Genomic DNA, 16,122 nt, shown 5'->3' with positions numbered 1-16,122 from the left:
CAAAATTTGCTGAATAACTTCTTTGTACAAGTACAGGGAGAAAAAGGAAAAAAGAAAATGAATTTCTAAAATAAATACGATATGAAGGGAGGGAAAAAACCCACAGTATTCTTGGAGCAGAAGCAAAGTAGTCCAAAACTTGATCAGGCAGGCATGCCTAAGAATAATAGTTTATAGATAGTTCTATGTCAGATTTTCTATTAACTTCAAAAAGTAATTAGATGCTGGGTGTGATGGCACCCAGCACTTAAGAGGCTATAACCCCAGCACTTAAGAGGCTGAGTGCAAGAAGATCCCAAGTTCTAGATCAGCCTGGGATATATAGCAAGACCGTATCTTCAAACAACAAAAAATAATTAGCACTCAGGAGGTAAAGTCAAACAGAACTCCTTGAGTTCAAGGCCAGCTTGCTCTACATAGTGAGTACCAAGCCAGCCAGGGATATATAGTGAGACCCTGTCTCAAAAAAAGTAATTAGATAAATGTTACTGGGCTTGTAACATGGTTCAGAGGGTGAAGGCACTTGCTGCCAAGCCTGATGACCTGAGTTGGATCCCTGGAGACATGGTTGGGGGAGGCGCTCACCAAGGCCCCACTCACAGCTGAGAGGTATTGGCAGTAGACGGCTTCTGTGGGAGGGAGAATCAGTTTTCTTCAGGGGTGTGGCCTCTCCTAGTTTGCCGGTGCTCCAGGGGGTGGTCCCACACCCAAGTGCATATGGGTAGCTCTAATTGGACTCAGTGGACAATGAAGAAAAAAAGAATAGAATATGAAGTTGGGAAGGGGATGTGGGAGGTGTCTAGGAAGTTGGAGGGGCAGATGTGATCGAAACATATTGTATACATATATGAAATTCTCAAAGAATAGATAAAGTGAAATTTAAAACCCAAGCTGTAGAATTGATTGAGATATCTAACACCAACCTCTTGATTTCACACACATGTCTACAATATGCACCCCTCCACATGCCCCCCCTGCCCCCAAATGTGAGGCTTAATGCTAAGGTCTAGGTATTGGGTTTGCATCCTAGATTAACCACATATACTACTTGATAACTTTGAGGAAATAATTGCAACTTTGTCTTCAGAATCCTCATTTATAAAATGAGGATAATGACAGCACATACTCAGATTTTCTCTGAGATTAAAAGACCTGAATGGAAGGTGGGGGACTGGAGAGATGACTCAGTGGTAAAGAGCACTGGCTGCTTTTGCAGAGGACTTGGCTTCGATTCCCAGCTAACATGTATTTGTAAGTCAAGTTCCAGGGGGATCTAACACTCTCTTCTGGCCTCCATGGGCATTGTATGCATGTGGCATACCTACATATATGCAGACAAACACTCACATACATGAAAACAAATAAAAAAGAGAGAACTGAACTGAATGGTTCTAAAGTACTTAGAAGAGTACTAGATTTTTGTTGTTGTTGTTAACTGTTATGGCAACAGAAATGATAATTTACCTGCACAGATAGGGTTCTCGTTCACTATGGCCTAGTGAGCTGTCAGGTTCACACCAAGCCCCTAGCTCTTCCTGATTTTGAGGTGTGGGCCTTGGTGTGCAGTTTAGAAAGAAATAAGATTAACGCAGAAACTCAGAACTGGTCAGAGTTTAGACACTAGTGTTCAGTCATAAATGGGACAGTTATATCACATCCCCTCTCAAAGACCCAAGGACCATCATGAAAAGGGGAGGAAAGGTTGTCAGAACCAGAGGTTGGGGATGACCTGGAGTAAGTAGTGTTTTCTAGACATGACAGGCCCACTGCACTTATGAACTCATAGCAGCTGTGGTTGCCTGTACAAGACTTGCACAAGATCAAGATCAAACCAGGAAACATTCTAGCACAGAGTGTGAAAGGATTCATGAGCCTCTATCTCTGACTGAATTATGGACAATTAGCTTCTGTAGGAAAGAAAAGTCAGTTTTCTTTAAGGGTGTGACCCCTTGTTGGTTGCCCATGCTCTAGTGGATGGCCCCACACCCCAAAGTATATGAACAACACAAATTGGAGTCAAAGGATCATTAAACTTTTTAAAAAGGATACAAAGTTGGAGTGCTAGGGAGGTGGGGGTGGATCTGGGAGGATTTGAGGAGAGGAGCTGGGGGCGAAAATGATCGAAATACCTTGTACGAAATTCTCAAATAATTAATAAAAATGGTTATTAAAAAACTAAAAAGAAAGAATATACTGCTGTATTGGACTTCTGAAAGAGAAATTATAAATGAATTGGGAAGTCTGTTGGGGATGACTATAGCCTGCTTCTTAGTTTGGATAAGCTTAATGGTTGCCCTATGACCCTGACAACTTGCACATTCACTAATCAAGCCAAGCATTCTATAAAATTGCTCTTGCAGTCTTCTTTGAAAAGAAAGACATGGTAGATTCTGGTAACTTGAAATGAAGCAACGAGAGTCTCATTTGGATACTGCCTTTCTAATATTGGTGTCGTGAGTGGGATGGGAACCAAAGAGTTGAGATTCCAAAGAGCACTGAGATGGCGATAGAAAGTTTCTGAATTCATCATTTACTAAGACATTTACTTAAATTTCTTTGACTTAGACTGAGCACTGTTTCATAGCCATAAAGATAAAAGGCAGGCTCCCAGCACTCCTAAGAGGTTGTAATGGTAAATTTCAAGTTTATGCATGTTTTGTGTATGTACAGAGGGTAAATATTCAACATAGGTGCCTTGCGGACTGTTGCATCATACCAAACAATCCCCTGATGTCCATTTCTGAGGTATAGAATTCTTATCTGAAATATCGAGTTAATATTGCGGTGTGCTAATGGAACATTGCATGTTATGCTCATTAACATAAAATAGTTTGGCATTATTTAAATTTTAAAAAATGTGTGTTATCTTATGTTTGAATGTATGACTTCATAGTTCACAACCAAGAGTTTTTGAAATGTTTGAGTAATAGTTCCTTTCATGCTAGAAGTAGTCGTTTTAAAAAATTTAGGTCTGGCTGATTTAATTTTATTTTGCAAGAGAATTGGAAATATTTAACAAGTATCTGGCTAATAATTCTTTGGGTAGGGAATTTGCTCATCACTTCAGAAAGAACTTGAACTACATTCTGAATCTGATATATTTTTGTTTCCTCTCAGTTTTCATAGTACTGGTGGATTTTAATGTTTAAGGGGAAATGGCCCTGTCACACAGTATTTTTAGTCATTGTCACTAGCTGAACAAAAATGTATTAATAAGAGTTCAAGAGTTCATTGTGTGCGCACGCGCGGATGCGTGCATGTGTGTGTGTGTGTGTGTGTGTGCGTGTGCATGCGTGCACGCGTGTGTGCGTGTATGTCTAGGGGGTTGCAGTAGGATTGCTGCTCCTCAAAGCAGGAGACACACTTCCTTTGTCTTTGTTCCTTCTAGGCCCTCCCCCTTTTTTGTTCTTTTTGAGATGGGGCCTCCATGTAGCCCCAACTGGTCTGGAAATCTCTATGTAGACCAGGCTGGACTTGAACTCACAGAGATCCACCTGCATCTGCCTCCCAAGCGCTGGGATTAAAGGTGTGCGCCCTGCCCGGAGGCCTAGCCTCCCTGCTTTTCCTTGCTGCTGCAGTACTGACCAGGACTAGAAGGGTTTGCCTTCCTGAGTGTTCTTCAGACTCAACTCACAACCTCAGCATCCTTTGATAACAGCAGACATGTCTCATCTCTGCTAAGTAATTTAAATTTGACTTTGTAATTTAAGACTCTCTGTGGATTACTTTCCACATTAACTTTTCAAACCTAGTTTTCTACTAACATAGGAAATGCCCCTCAATCTGGTTGGGTCTGGTTCTTGTCCTCCAACGTGCCCCAGAATCTTTTCTTTTATTTTGTCAGACAAGTTCAGTGCATGTGTGCATGTTTCAAGGCTCATCTGAAGATGCAAATTTGACATGGATTTGTCTCTGGCGTCTAACATTTGATAATGCAATCCTTTGAATTTCTATATTCATATTCCTATTCATAGAGTCTGCTATTTGTAACCCTTGGTTGCTAAAAAGGAATCTTAAAAAGGAAGGTATATTTAAGTTCACAATTTATTGACCGCATCTGTATTGGGTACTTTGACAGATGATGAATGAGAAAGCACGGAGACTGGCCGCACTTTCACGGAAGTAAGAACACTTTTTAAAATTTTTATTTATTTTAGGAGGAACACTGTTAAACATAACTCTTTGACCAAGGAACAAAAATGAAAATTAGATAATTCATACATGTTCATGAAACAAACATTTTAACCGATATTGTCATAAGTCTAGATAAAGCTATACAATTATTTAAGCAAATGAGAAAACTAAGTTCTAAGTGATATAAAACATTTATTATGTTATTTAAAAATGTTTGCTAGAACTGGATGGTAGTACACATTGTAATCCCACTACTTGAGAAGCTGAGGCAAGATCTCAAGTTTAAGGCCAGCCAACATTTCATAAAATCTGTTTGTTAGTAGAGAAAATCTTAGACTCAGACTTAGTTCTTTTTTTTTTTCAACTGGAGTTCTAATTCACTTCTCTAAAAGTTGATGGCATTAAGAAAAAAATAATAATAGGCAAACTCAATCCCATATATTCTGTAACTCCTAATCATAGTCCTGTGAAGATTTTATTGTTCACACTTTAGAGATGGCAAAGCCAGAAGCCTCTAGAAAACTACAGTGACTGCTCCAGAGACTCATTGTACATACATGGCCAAGCCTGAATGTGAACACCAGTGCTTGTTCTCTTACTCTGGCCTTTATGTTGACAAGTTTATACCTTTACACCCTGGCTCTGTTCTCAGTTTTCCACAATTGCAAATGTTTATATTAGATTTTAGGTGGTCTAAGCCAGGCAGTGTGTATAAGAAAGACCAAGTGACACTATCTGATTGATGATAAGTCACAACTATGTTCTATTAATTTCATAGATTTTCATTGACTGTATACTGTGTTCTAGGCCTCATTGTCCTCATTTTTAGGATTTACAAAGTCTAGTGTCAAATATAAGCCCATAAATAGATAATTATAATACAGTATGCTGAGTACACGCTGTCTAGAAATGATGGACACACAGCTGGGGGCTCATCATTGAATGACTAGATCCAGGAGAAATTGTGTGTAATGCTTTGTCTCTGTAACAATGCTACTTTCAAGGACCTCGTCTGTTATTAAAAACCAAACCAAACAAAATCAAAGATTGTCATGGTCTGTATTCTAGGCATTGTGTCTGGCCCTGGTGATACTACTCGGAGGCACTGGGAAAGTATGGAAACTGATTAAAGACAGGGTACCTTCAAGACATTATTAGAAGATCTATGCAGGGGCAGAGTGTTCTGCTTCTATCAGCCAGGAAAAGACTTCAAGAGGAGATGACGTTTAGACAATCTTTTATTTATTTCTTACATTCTGAGCTTGGGTTATTTTAGGGAACTCATAAATACTAGAAACTCAAGAGTTTTGATTTGCAATACCTTACCCAGAACTACTCCAAAAGCAGTATGTTTCACAGAATATTTCTGTCCCTCTCACTCTGCCGAAACCATTCTCATCAAGGTCTCAAATGTCTGTTGCCAAATCATGTTCATTTGATTTATCATCACCTTTTAGCCAAGATAATCATGCCTTCCTCCTTCAAATGCTTTCTTCAGGGTTTCCATGACACTAAACCATCTTGGTTTCTTCCTGTCTCACCAGATCATTTCTGGTTGTCTTTGCTAATTCTGCACCATTTTCCTGAATTGTAACACTGAGGTATTTTAAACCCTAAAGCTCTGTCTTGGATTTCTTTACTATGTTATCATTCAATCCAGTATTATATAGCCTTAAATACCAGCCATAAATTGGGATAGTCAGGTGTTCATATCCAGCTTTAAACGCTTCCCAAAACTTCAGACTCACATAGCCACCTGCTAATCAACATTTCTACATGCTTGTCTCAAACTCAGAGGCTTGTTCATGTGGTGGCCAAGCAGGAAGCAGAAGAAAGACAAGAATTGGGATAGGGAGACTTCCTAGATAGTGATCTAGGAAGCAATGTGACCCTTGGAAGCTATGTCAAATCATACGTGTGTCAGCATAACAAAGGATGTGGGAAGGATGGACCAAACATGCTAAGGAAGCACCAGTGACCGCGGTCAGTCACCGTTCTCCACACGCATTCAGGCCCTAACTGCCTCCCCTTGAATGACGGGTTCCTTTGTGTCCCTGGAGTAGGGGCTGACAGCCTTAAAACCATTGCCTTAACCCCTCCCTCCTGTGGACTCCTGTCCAGAGACACATGGAGACACTTGAGTGCTAAACTTCATAGATGGGCAAAGCCTCTCCTAACCACGAATATTCCTTCTATTACAGTCTTCACCCCCTCCCATCTTCACCTTTGCCAAACAGCATTCTGCCCTCACCAACAGTGCTTCCTCCCATTTTCTCCTGTTTTCTAGATTTCCATGCTACCTTATCTCCCTGCTTGTCCTTACCTTGTCAGATACCACATAATTCTAGCTTTATACAGGCCTAGGGAGCATTAGCTGGACACATTAGGTGAAGATAGTGTAAGGAACTAAATCCCTGATAAACAAACAGGGTCACTAAAACATAATAAAGATCACATACTTCCATCTTCTTGGTTTCTGGCAGGAAGGCCTTATTTTTAACTCCAACAGGGTCCCTTCAACTGACCTGCTTAAAGTCATGTAGCCCTGGATAGCTCATCTTGGAGATGCGAGTTATCAGCCTTATCTTTTTTGTTTAAATTGACTAGTCCAAAATCAGGGGCAACTATAACTGTTAGAGGCCTTCCTCTAGTGACCTACTTCTGCCAGCCAGGCCCTACCCCTAAAGGCTCCACAGCCTTCAAATCATACCACAAGCTGGGAACCAAGTATTTAAAACATGAACCCATGGGAGACATTTGCAGATTCAAACCATAACAGCCAGTTCTTTGCATTATGGCCAGAGTGATTCTCTCTATTTATCCTCTATCTATCTATCTATCTATCTATCTATCTATCTATCTATCACCTTTCTATCATCTACTATCTTTCTATCTATCATCTATCTATCGATCATCTATCATCTATCTGTCTGTCTATCATCTATCTCTATCTCTCTATCAATCATCTATCATCTATCACCTATCTCTATCTATCTATCATCTATCTATCTATCTATCTATCTATCTATCTATCTATCTATCTATTTCTCTCTATCATCTATCTGTCTATCAACATTCATTTTCACAGTGATCCTTAATAAACTCTGCTCAAGATGAAATCCAACACCCTTTAAACCTCCATAGCTCTGGCCCCTATTTACTATCATTTTAAAAATTGATTGTTTTATTTATATATTTATGGAGGCATTCATATGCCATGGCACATGTGTGAGGGTCAGAAAACAACTTACAGGAGTCAGTTCTCTCCTTCCGCCGTGGGGCTGAACTCAGGTTGTCAGGCTTGGTGGCAAGTGCCTTTACCTTCTGTGTCATATTGGTATCATTAACTGTCTTGGGGTATTGTTATGTTTGTTTTCTTAGTCAATTAAAGAATTAAGAGGCAGGAGAAATCCCAGACCAGCAGAGATCAACAGTGAAAGTTTTATTTTAATAAACAATAAGAATCAGGACTGGAGAGATGACTCAGCGGTTAAGAACACTGATTGTTCTTGCAGAAGACCCAGGTTTGAATCCCAGCACCCACATGGCAGCTAACAACTCTCTGTTACTCCAGTTCCAGGGGATCCTACAGTCTCTTCTGTCCTCCACGGGCATTACATGACATGGGTGCACTTACCTACATGCAGGCAATACATGCATACACATAGAAGAAAAATAATAAATAAAATATTTTTTAAAAAAGAATAAGAATCTTCAAACTTTTATTTTGATAAAGAATCACATCCATACACATCAAGAATTGCACATTCATACACACATTCACACAGAAAGATGAAGCTCTTCACAAGTGGACGGGGACCCAGAAACGGAACTCCAGTCTACCCAGGGGAGAATCAGGTTTTAGTGGTTTCCCTGCCCCTGATTTTGGACTAGTCAATTTAAACAAAAAAGATAAGGCTGATAGCTCACATCTCCAAGATGAGCTATCCAGGGCTACATAACTTTAAGCAGGTCTGTTGAAGGGCCCTGCTGGAGTTAAAAATAAGGCCTTCCTGCAAGAAATCAAGAAGATGGAAGTATGTGATCTTTATTATGTTTTAGTGACCCTGTTTGTTTATCAGGGATTTAGTTCCTTACACTATCTTCACCTAACGTGTCCGGCTAATGCTCCCTAAGCCTGTATAAAGCTAGAATTGTGTAGTATCTGACAAGGTAAGGACAAGCAGGGAGATAAGGTGGCATGGAAATCTAGAAAACAGGAGAAAATGGGAGGAAGCACTGTTGGTGAGGGCAGAATGCTGTTTGGCAAAGGTAAAGATGGGAGGGGGTGAAGACTGTAATAGAAGGGAAGATTCGTAGTTAAGAGAGGCTTTGCCCGTCTATGAAGTTTAGCACTCGAGTGTCTCCATGTGTCTCTGGACAGGAGTCCACAGGAGGGAGGGGTTAAGGCAATGGTTTTAAGGCTGTCAGCCCCACTCCAGGGACATAAAGGAACCCGTCATTCAAGGGGAGGCAGTTAGGGCCTGAATGCGTGTGGAGAATGGTGACTGACCGCGGTCACTGGTGCTTCCTTAGCTGTGGTTTTCTACCTCCTAACTGCCCTTTTTGGCAGTCTTAGCATCCTTGGTCCATCCTTCCCACCTCCTTTGTTATGCTGACACACGTATGGTTTGACAGAGCTTCCAAGGCTCACATTGTTCCTACATCACTATCTAGGAAGTCTCTCTAACCCAATTCTTGTCCTTCTTCTGGATTTTGTGTGTGAGTGACAAGGCCTCACTCTGTATCCCAAGATGACCTGGAAGTCACCATGTAGCTCAGGCTGTCCTCAAACTTAAGGCCTCCCCAATTCTGGGATTACAGGTGTGACTCACCCTGCCCAGGTTCTCTTAGCTTGTTAAATTTACCTATGTCTGTGGAATTTGTTCCAGAGTTAGTGGTTGCCAAACTTTGGTAGCATACAAATCACTTTGAGAATTTTAAAAACAAATCCATTATATAGTTAATAACTCTGACAACTAGATCACAATAAAATTTAAAATGGAAACTAGATCTACTTGATGTAAGTAGATGATCATGGTAAGAAAAAAGAGAAAAATAAAAATAAAACAGTGTTTTTAGATTTGATGCCTGGAAAAATCTCTGAATCTAAGGCTTGCTATTTATAGACAAGTATTTCGGAAGTAAACAATTAAGTCAGCATTATGCTGTCAAACTGAGACATTACTCTCGTCTTTGTCAAAAAGGAAAGGATAGAAAGGAAATCTTTGCTGCCATCTGGGGTTAGCATACTTGGAAATAGCAGCCAAGATGTTTGTGTAAAGAGGCTTTTTATTTAAATTTTTTATATATTTTATTTACTATGTTTATTTTATATGTCTGACTATATAGCCTGCATGTATGTGAGTGCACCTTTGTCGTGCAATGCCAGTGGAGGTCAGAAGAGTTACAGATGGTTGCTAGCTGCCACGTTGATGCTGAGAACTGAACCCAGGTCCCCTGCAAGAGCAGCCAGTGCTCTTAACCACTGAGCCATCTCTCCAGCCCCTTATTTAAAAACTTTTTTCAGTGCTGGAGATTGAACCCCAGGCCTCATGTACAAGGCAAACACTCTACTGAGCCTGTGATACCCGAGCCTGTGAAAAGGGATGTTTTTTTTTTTAGCTCAGATGGTCATGGTAGAATTTAATTTGCTTCAAAAGCTTCATATAACCATACAGCAACTTCCTCTTTTCCTCTCTGTCTTCAGGCCATCTGCCTTCACATCCATCCTGGCCTATTCTCAAGTGATCTGCCTTCAGTCGTGCTACCTCATCCTGCCCCTGTGTCCTGGTTAGCTTTAACTGTCAACTTGACAAAGCCTAGAGTCACCTGAGAATGGAGTCTCAGTTGAGGGACTTCCTAGATCAGAAGGGCCTGTGGGCATGTCTGTGGGGGATGTTGTCTGATTCCTTTGGTTGATATAGGAGGGTGCAGTGTACTGTGGGTGGCACTCAGGCAGGTGGTCCTGGGCTATAAGAAAGCTAGCTAAGCGTGAAGATGTGTGTGAGTCAGTCAGCAAGCAGCATTGCGCCGTGATGGACTGTGATGGACTGTGACACAGAAGTGTATGCCAAATAAATTCCTTCTCTCCTAAGTTGCTTTTGGTCAGAGTATTTTATCACAGCAACAAGGGAAACTAGGACACCCTGAATCCCTTGGTAAACTTTAATGGCTCCTAGCTAAGCGTGAAGATGTGTGTGAGTCAGTCAGCAAGCAGCATTGCGCCGTGGCTTCTGCCTTGTTTTCCCTCAGTGATGGACTGTGACACAGAAGTGTATGCCAAATAAATTCCTTCTCTCCCAAGTTGCTTTTGGTCAGAGTATTTTATCACAGCAACAAGGGAAACTAGGACACCCTGAATCCCTTGGTAAACTTTAATGGCTCCTTACTGGCTGTCTCATCTAGACCACAATTTTCATTTTGGCAGCCATTTAATTAATGTATCACTAAAGTTTTATGAATTTTCTGTGTCTGGAGCAATGTGTTAGATGGTGAGGGGGACATATAAAAAGGAAGACACACCATAGTACCAGAGTTAAAAAATATTGTCATCTGGGGCTGGAGAGATGGCTCAGCAGTTAAGAACACTGTTCTTGCACTCAGCAGTTAAGAACACTGACTGTTCTTGCAGAAGACCCGGGTTCGAATCCCAGCACCCACATGGCAGCTGACAGCTGTCCGTAACTCCAGTTCCAGGGGCTCTGACAGCCTCTTCTGTCCTCATTGCATGACACGGGTGCACTTACGTACATGCAGGCAATATATGCATACACATAAAATAAAAATAATAATAATAAAAATGTTGTCATCTAAACTGGGTGTGGTGGCAAAGGCCTATATCCCTGCTAGTTGGCTGAGGCAGGAAGATCCCTTGAGCCCAGGAGTTTCAGAAGGTCAATCTGGATAACATCTTTTCAGGTATGTGTTGTCCATCAGAATATCTTCTTGGGAGAAAGGTCTGTTGAAGTCCTTTACTCATTTTTTAAATTGAATTGTCTTTTGGCTGGTTTGTAAGAGTTCTTCTATTTTGAATTCTAGTCACGCAAAATGATTTCCAAATATTTTCTCTCAATCTGTGGGCTTTATCATTGTATACCTTAATGCCATATCTAAGAAGTGACTGTCAAATTCAAGGCCATAATGACTTCCAGTCCACTACTCATAGCTGGTACTAGTCCAAGGCCATGTCCCTAAACTATATAGAACTCAGCACCAAGTGGATGCTCACCAGATGTTTGTGGGAGAGATAACTATGGAGTGGGCGTTAGCTGACTCTTAAGGGAAGGCAGGTCTTGTAGAGAGCCTGACCAGGAACATGACTGTGAATGGGCCTCAAGGTACTTTATAAACTGTGAGATAAAGGTCTGCCTGAGGAGGAGATGAGTATGGACAAATTGTGGAGTTCTGTGCATCAGGAAACCTTCAACAATATGAAGGCTTTTGAAGGATGGAAATCAGGATCTATCAGAAGACTCACGTATAATAGAAAAAGCTCTTCAAGGGATGGAGAGGCTAGCCATGATTTAATCTTTATGGTATATTATCAAGAATGTGGTCTGGAGACATGGCTCAGTGGTTTAAAAGCACTGACTGCTCTTGCAGAGAGGACCCAGCACCCACATGGCAGCTAACAACCATCTGCAACTCCAGTTCCAGGGGTATCCAATGCCCTCTTCTGACCTCGGTGGGCATCACACGACACAGGTACACTTACACACATGCAGGCAAAACACTCATACACATAAAAAAAAATAATAAATGTTAGGGAAAAAGAATAGAATATTGCTCAATTACTATTCTGGATACCTGAGGAAGACACTATTAAGGTATTCAAGTGTAAGGCTTTCCATAGTATAAGCCTCAGATATGCACCTCTAGCTCACCCTCCTTTCAAATTTGAACTTCACTTTTCACTAGACTTTCCCACCTATTGGCCCTCACACTCAGCACAGCCAATTCATCTAATGTGCTCCTGTGCTGGGAACACCCTTGTGTTGGAAACAGAAGATTGTAAGGGCTAGTTTATGCTTAGACAAATATGGCTGTCTCTGAACATCTTGGGGGCTGGGAGTCAGCACAAAATGGCCGGCATTGAATGTCTGCTGAACCCCAAAGTAAACAGCAATGTCATTTTTTATATAACCAGTTCTGGCAGAATGCCACATTTGTGTAGGTTCTGTATAAATATAGCCTTGAGGTCAGAGGCCTGAGCCTTTTGCTTCTGCCTTGGCCAATCTGCCTATGTATGTGGCAGTGGAGAGGGGGGCTCTTTAGGCCTGTGTACCTACCTCTAAACAGCCTATGTTCCAACCTCTGAACAGTGTGTGTGCTAGTCTATGAGTGTGTTTGTGCCTGTATACATGCAGCCTGTGTGTGCCAGCATGTGCCTGTGTGCCTAGTGGCCTTTGCCCAGAGTGAATACAAGTAATGTCTTAATTGTCTACAACTCCTCGAAATCTCTTCAGTGTCCCAGCCTTCTGTGACCTTCTTCTTTTCCTGCCGTTGGAACTTGGACCTCATAACCTTGCCTCTCCTTTCCTGCCTAATTTGTCCCATTTTCCAAGCCCAGGATAGCAGCCAGTTAGTCACAGAACCTCAGCACTCCTACTCCAGCACAGCAGTGTTCAGCAGTGGCCAGACATGAACTTAACTCAGGTGTTGGAAGCATTGGTTACTGTGCAACCTGGGGTATGTTAGTCTGATGCTCTCTGCCTGGTTTCCTCGAGGTCACGTGGAAAATACTAATGTGGTAGTAATAATGCTTATCAAATAGTTTTGAGACAATGAAATGAGATTAATAATATATATTAAACCTTTACTAAAGGGTCCAGCTCATAAGAAGTGGTCAAGAATAGTAACTGTACTATTTTCTGGCTTTCTGTTTGTTTTCTGTGTCTAAGTCTTGCTTCATCTGTAAGACTGAGTCTCTTCTCCAAGGAAGGGATGGAGTCCTGTGCTGTTAACTCACACGCCTGGCACAAATCTAGTACTACAGAAATGCTTCTGAAACACTTGATGGTGTTTTGCTTTTCTGTAGTCCCAGATCTTAGGAGGCTGAGAAAGGAGGATTGCAAGTTTGAAGGCCGGGGTCAGATCTTGTCTCAAAACAAAAACAAAACCCAACCAATGAAACGAAAAACCCTGCAATTACTTATTTCAGGAGAGGGAACATTGTTATAAATATCTGTATTATTCCACTATTTATTTTGACAAACCCAATTTCTGCCTTGCTCTTTGGTGGTTTGAGATTGACTTGTGGTAACCTCATTGTGTGTATGTGTTGTTGGGGAGGGGAATAATGGAGGTGTTGGCAATGCTTTGCTAAAGTACAGAGTCAGGCTATATGTAGTTAACAGTCCTAATCATTGCTCCTAGCTTCCCCCCTCAACCCCAGCCTTAGAATAGAGCTGTCACCTGCCTAGGGTGGCTGTCATGGCTGTTGGCTTCCCTTGCCAGACTGCCCAGGCCCTTCTAGATTCTTCCAGGTTATCTTCACCAAAAAAGGATATGTGATCTCTTTGACTTCTGTCAGGCTGCCCTGACAAACTTTGAAAGAGGCTCTTGCTCTGGCTATATGCAATCCCCTAAATAGATAAATTAGCAAGTTCAGGAAAATGGTTACCCCTGGAGAGAGACCCAAGACCAAAACTCACAAAGTGCTTTAATTGAACCTGAAATATTTATTTTTTATACAGAGCTGTGTGGCATGTGAGTATTCATTATATGATATCACTCATGATTGTGTTGCATATTATATTACCTTGGATATTATACAACTGTGAATTTGCTACTTGTTATTTCTATGCATGAATTATCCATAACTAATACTATATTTTGGAGTATTTTCAAGTATTTGTATATGTGGAATTATCACATTTTATGTATCCTTGTTATGGAACCCTGTTTTCTGGTAATGATATGGCCATTTGGGTTTGAAGTCAGTGCCACAGTGATTACCCATAGTAATCTTCACAAGATCACGATCAGATCTATTAACATTCCCTCTTGGAAGGGTGAGGGAAGGGATAACAGACCTTCACTTGAGATTCCAGCCACTCATACCCTTCTGCTCCCCACAACTACATGAAATCCTGCCCAGCTCCATGTGGTCTTGGGAGGTGCTAAAGTAGAGTGTTTAGGACGTAAAGGTTGACGAGGGGAGAGACTCCAATGATGCGGCTTCCATGAGCTGTCACTCTTGCCCAGATGGGGCTTTCTGGGGATGTGGCTGCCCAAGAGTTATCCATACCCTTGTAAGTGCCCCAACAAGCTCATTGGTACACCAAGCTGGACTTGGATGAAATTGTTTCTTTGGTATTTCAGTGCTCAGTGTAGGGTAAATAGGGGTTTAGGTGTCTCCCCAGGAAAAGTCAAACAATAGTCCTTTTACTCTCTGCCTATTTTTTGACTAGACTTATTTTGACATTTATTATACAAGTACATGTCATTGTATACCTTTCCTTTTTTTTTTTGAGACAGCATCTCCCTGTAGCCTCTGCTGGCATGGAACTCACTATGTAGACGAGGCTAGCCTCAATCTCACCTGCTTCTGCCTCCTGAGTGCTGGGATTAAAGGCATATGCCACCATGCCTAGCTGTAGACCTTTCTTAATATTTGATTTTATAAAGAGAACACAGCTGAGGTATCTTTGCTGCAGTCACAGGTCTTTATGTTGTATGTTTCTTGTCACTCTTGCAAACACTGATGTTACAGATCATCTACTATCTAGTTCCTTGTGCCCATTGGACACAGATTCTTAGGAGTGCATTTGCCAGGCGATGGAACATACATACTTTTCACCTTGCCATGAGTTGCCACCTCTGTGTTCCCACTGGGTATTCTTGACTTCCCAGCATCAGTGAATGAAAATTGATGCTGGCCTCCCTCCTCGTCAGCCCCGGCATTGTCTATGCCTTCTATTTGTCTACCCCGCCAAAACGGTGGGAGGCAAGGCCTCAACAATCAGGAGACTGTTCGTTGGGAGGAATTTCCTTTTATATTGATTTTAATGAGGATAAGATTTTGTTTTAAGTTTTGGTGAAAATAATGTTTAATTTTCTGTGGAAAACAGTCACTTTGTACTCTGAAGTAGAGGTTTTCTCTGTATTCTTTGCAAGTAAGTAGGATAGACCAATTAAGAAACTGATGTTCTAAATGTTCGCTTGCAGTTATCATTATTTTGAAATGTTTTAAATAGCCTGAAATATGAGGTTTATTTTTAGTGCTTTTCAAAGTTTTAAATTTGTTAAAATAAATGTAAAATGTGACACAACTTTATGGATAAATATTGTTCATAATTACCTATTTTAAAAAACATCAGATAGAGTGACTTCAACCGTTTTTTGTTATCTTTTGTGCTCACAGGTGGGTAAGGAGAAGTTCCATGAATCTCAACATCGGGGCTTTTGCAACAATGTTAGGATGCTGGTGAGTGATGAGAAACCTGGAATAGGTGGAGAACTGCTACTTGGCGAGAAGATAAAGCCAAAGTACAGTACATTTCCTAAAGGGGATGGAGGTGATGCACCCTCTTGGGTAGCTTTTGATAAACAGGTAAGTCATGACATTGGAAGAAATTCAAACTCAACGTTTTAAATGTAGACATGAGAAAATAAGTCTCAATATATATATATTAAAGTTGTTTTCATTTTGGCTTTTGTACATAGTACCTTTATTTTTAGTGTTTCTCCCATCATTTTCTAATTTGGCAAATAAAAGTATAAGCAGTTAGCTCTCTGTGTCTGTCGGCTCCACATCTGTGGCTTCAACAACTTGTAATTGGGGGAGAAAAGAGCATCTGTGCTGAATATATGCAGACTTTTTATTTATTTCATTCTCTATACAATCCAGTTTGACAACTATTTATACAAGATTCTATTGTATTATGTATCATAAGTCATTTAGAGATGACCTAAAGTATACAGTGATGGTGGTGTGAAGGTTTATGCAAATCTATACTGTTTCATGTAAGGAACTCCACTGTC

At 40.9% G+C, this 16,122-nt stretch overlaps 1 protein-coding gene across 1 annotated transcript in view; it reads left to right on the top strand.

Moving 5' to 3' along the window:
- The window catches only part of LOC103734669 (EF-hand domain-containing family member C2-like), a gene marked incomplete in the record, with an annotated part of 117,959 nt that overhangs the window by 24,416 nt on the left and 77,421 nt on the right, over window positions 1-16,122 (top strand). The window contains 1 exon segment of the mRNA XM_029563821.1: window positions 15,503-15,691. Within this exon segment, the coding sequence (XP_029419681.1) occupies window positions 15,503-15,691 (189 nt within the window).

Source organism: Nannospalax galili, unplaced genomic scaffold (assembly GCF_000622305.1).
Source record: "Nannospalax galili isolate Female #2095 unplaced genomic scaffold, S.galili_v1.0 scaffold255, whole genome shotgun sequence".
NCBI classification, from domain to species: domain Eukaryota; kingdom Metazoa; phylum Chordata; class Mammalia; order Rodentia; family Spalacidae; genus Nannospalax; species Nannospalax galili.
This window is presented reverse-complemented; position numbering and strand designations above follow the sequence as displayed.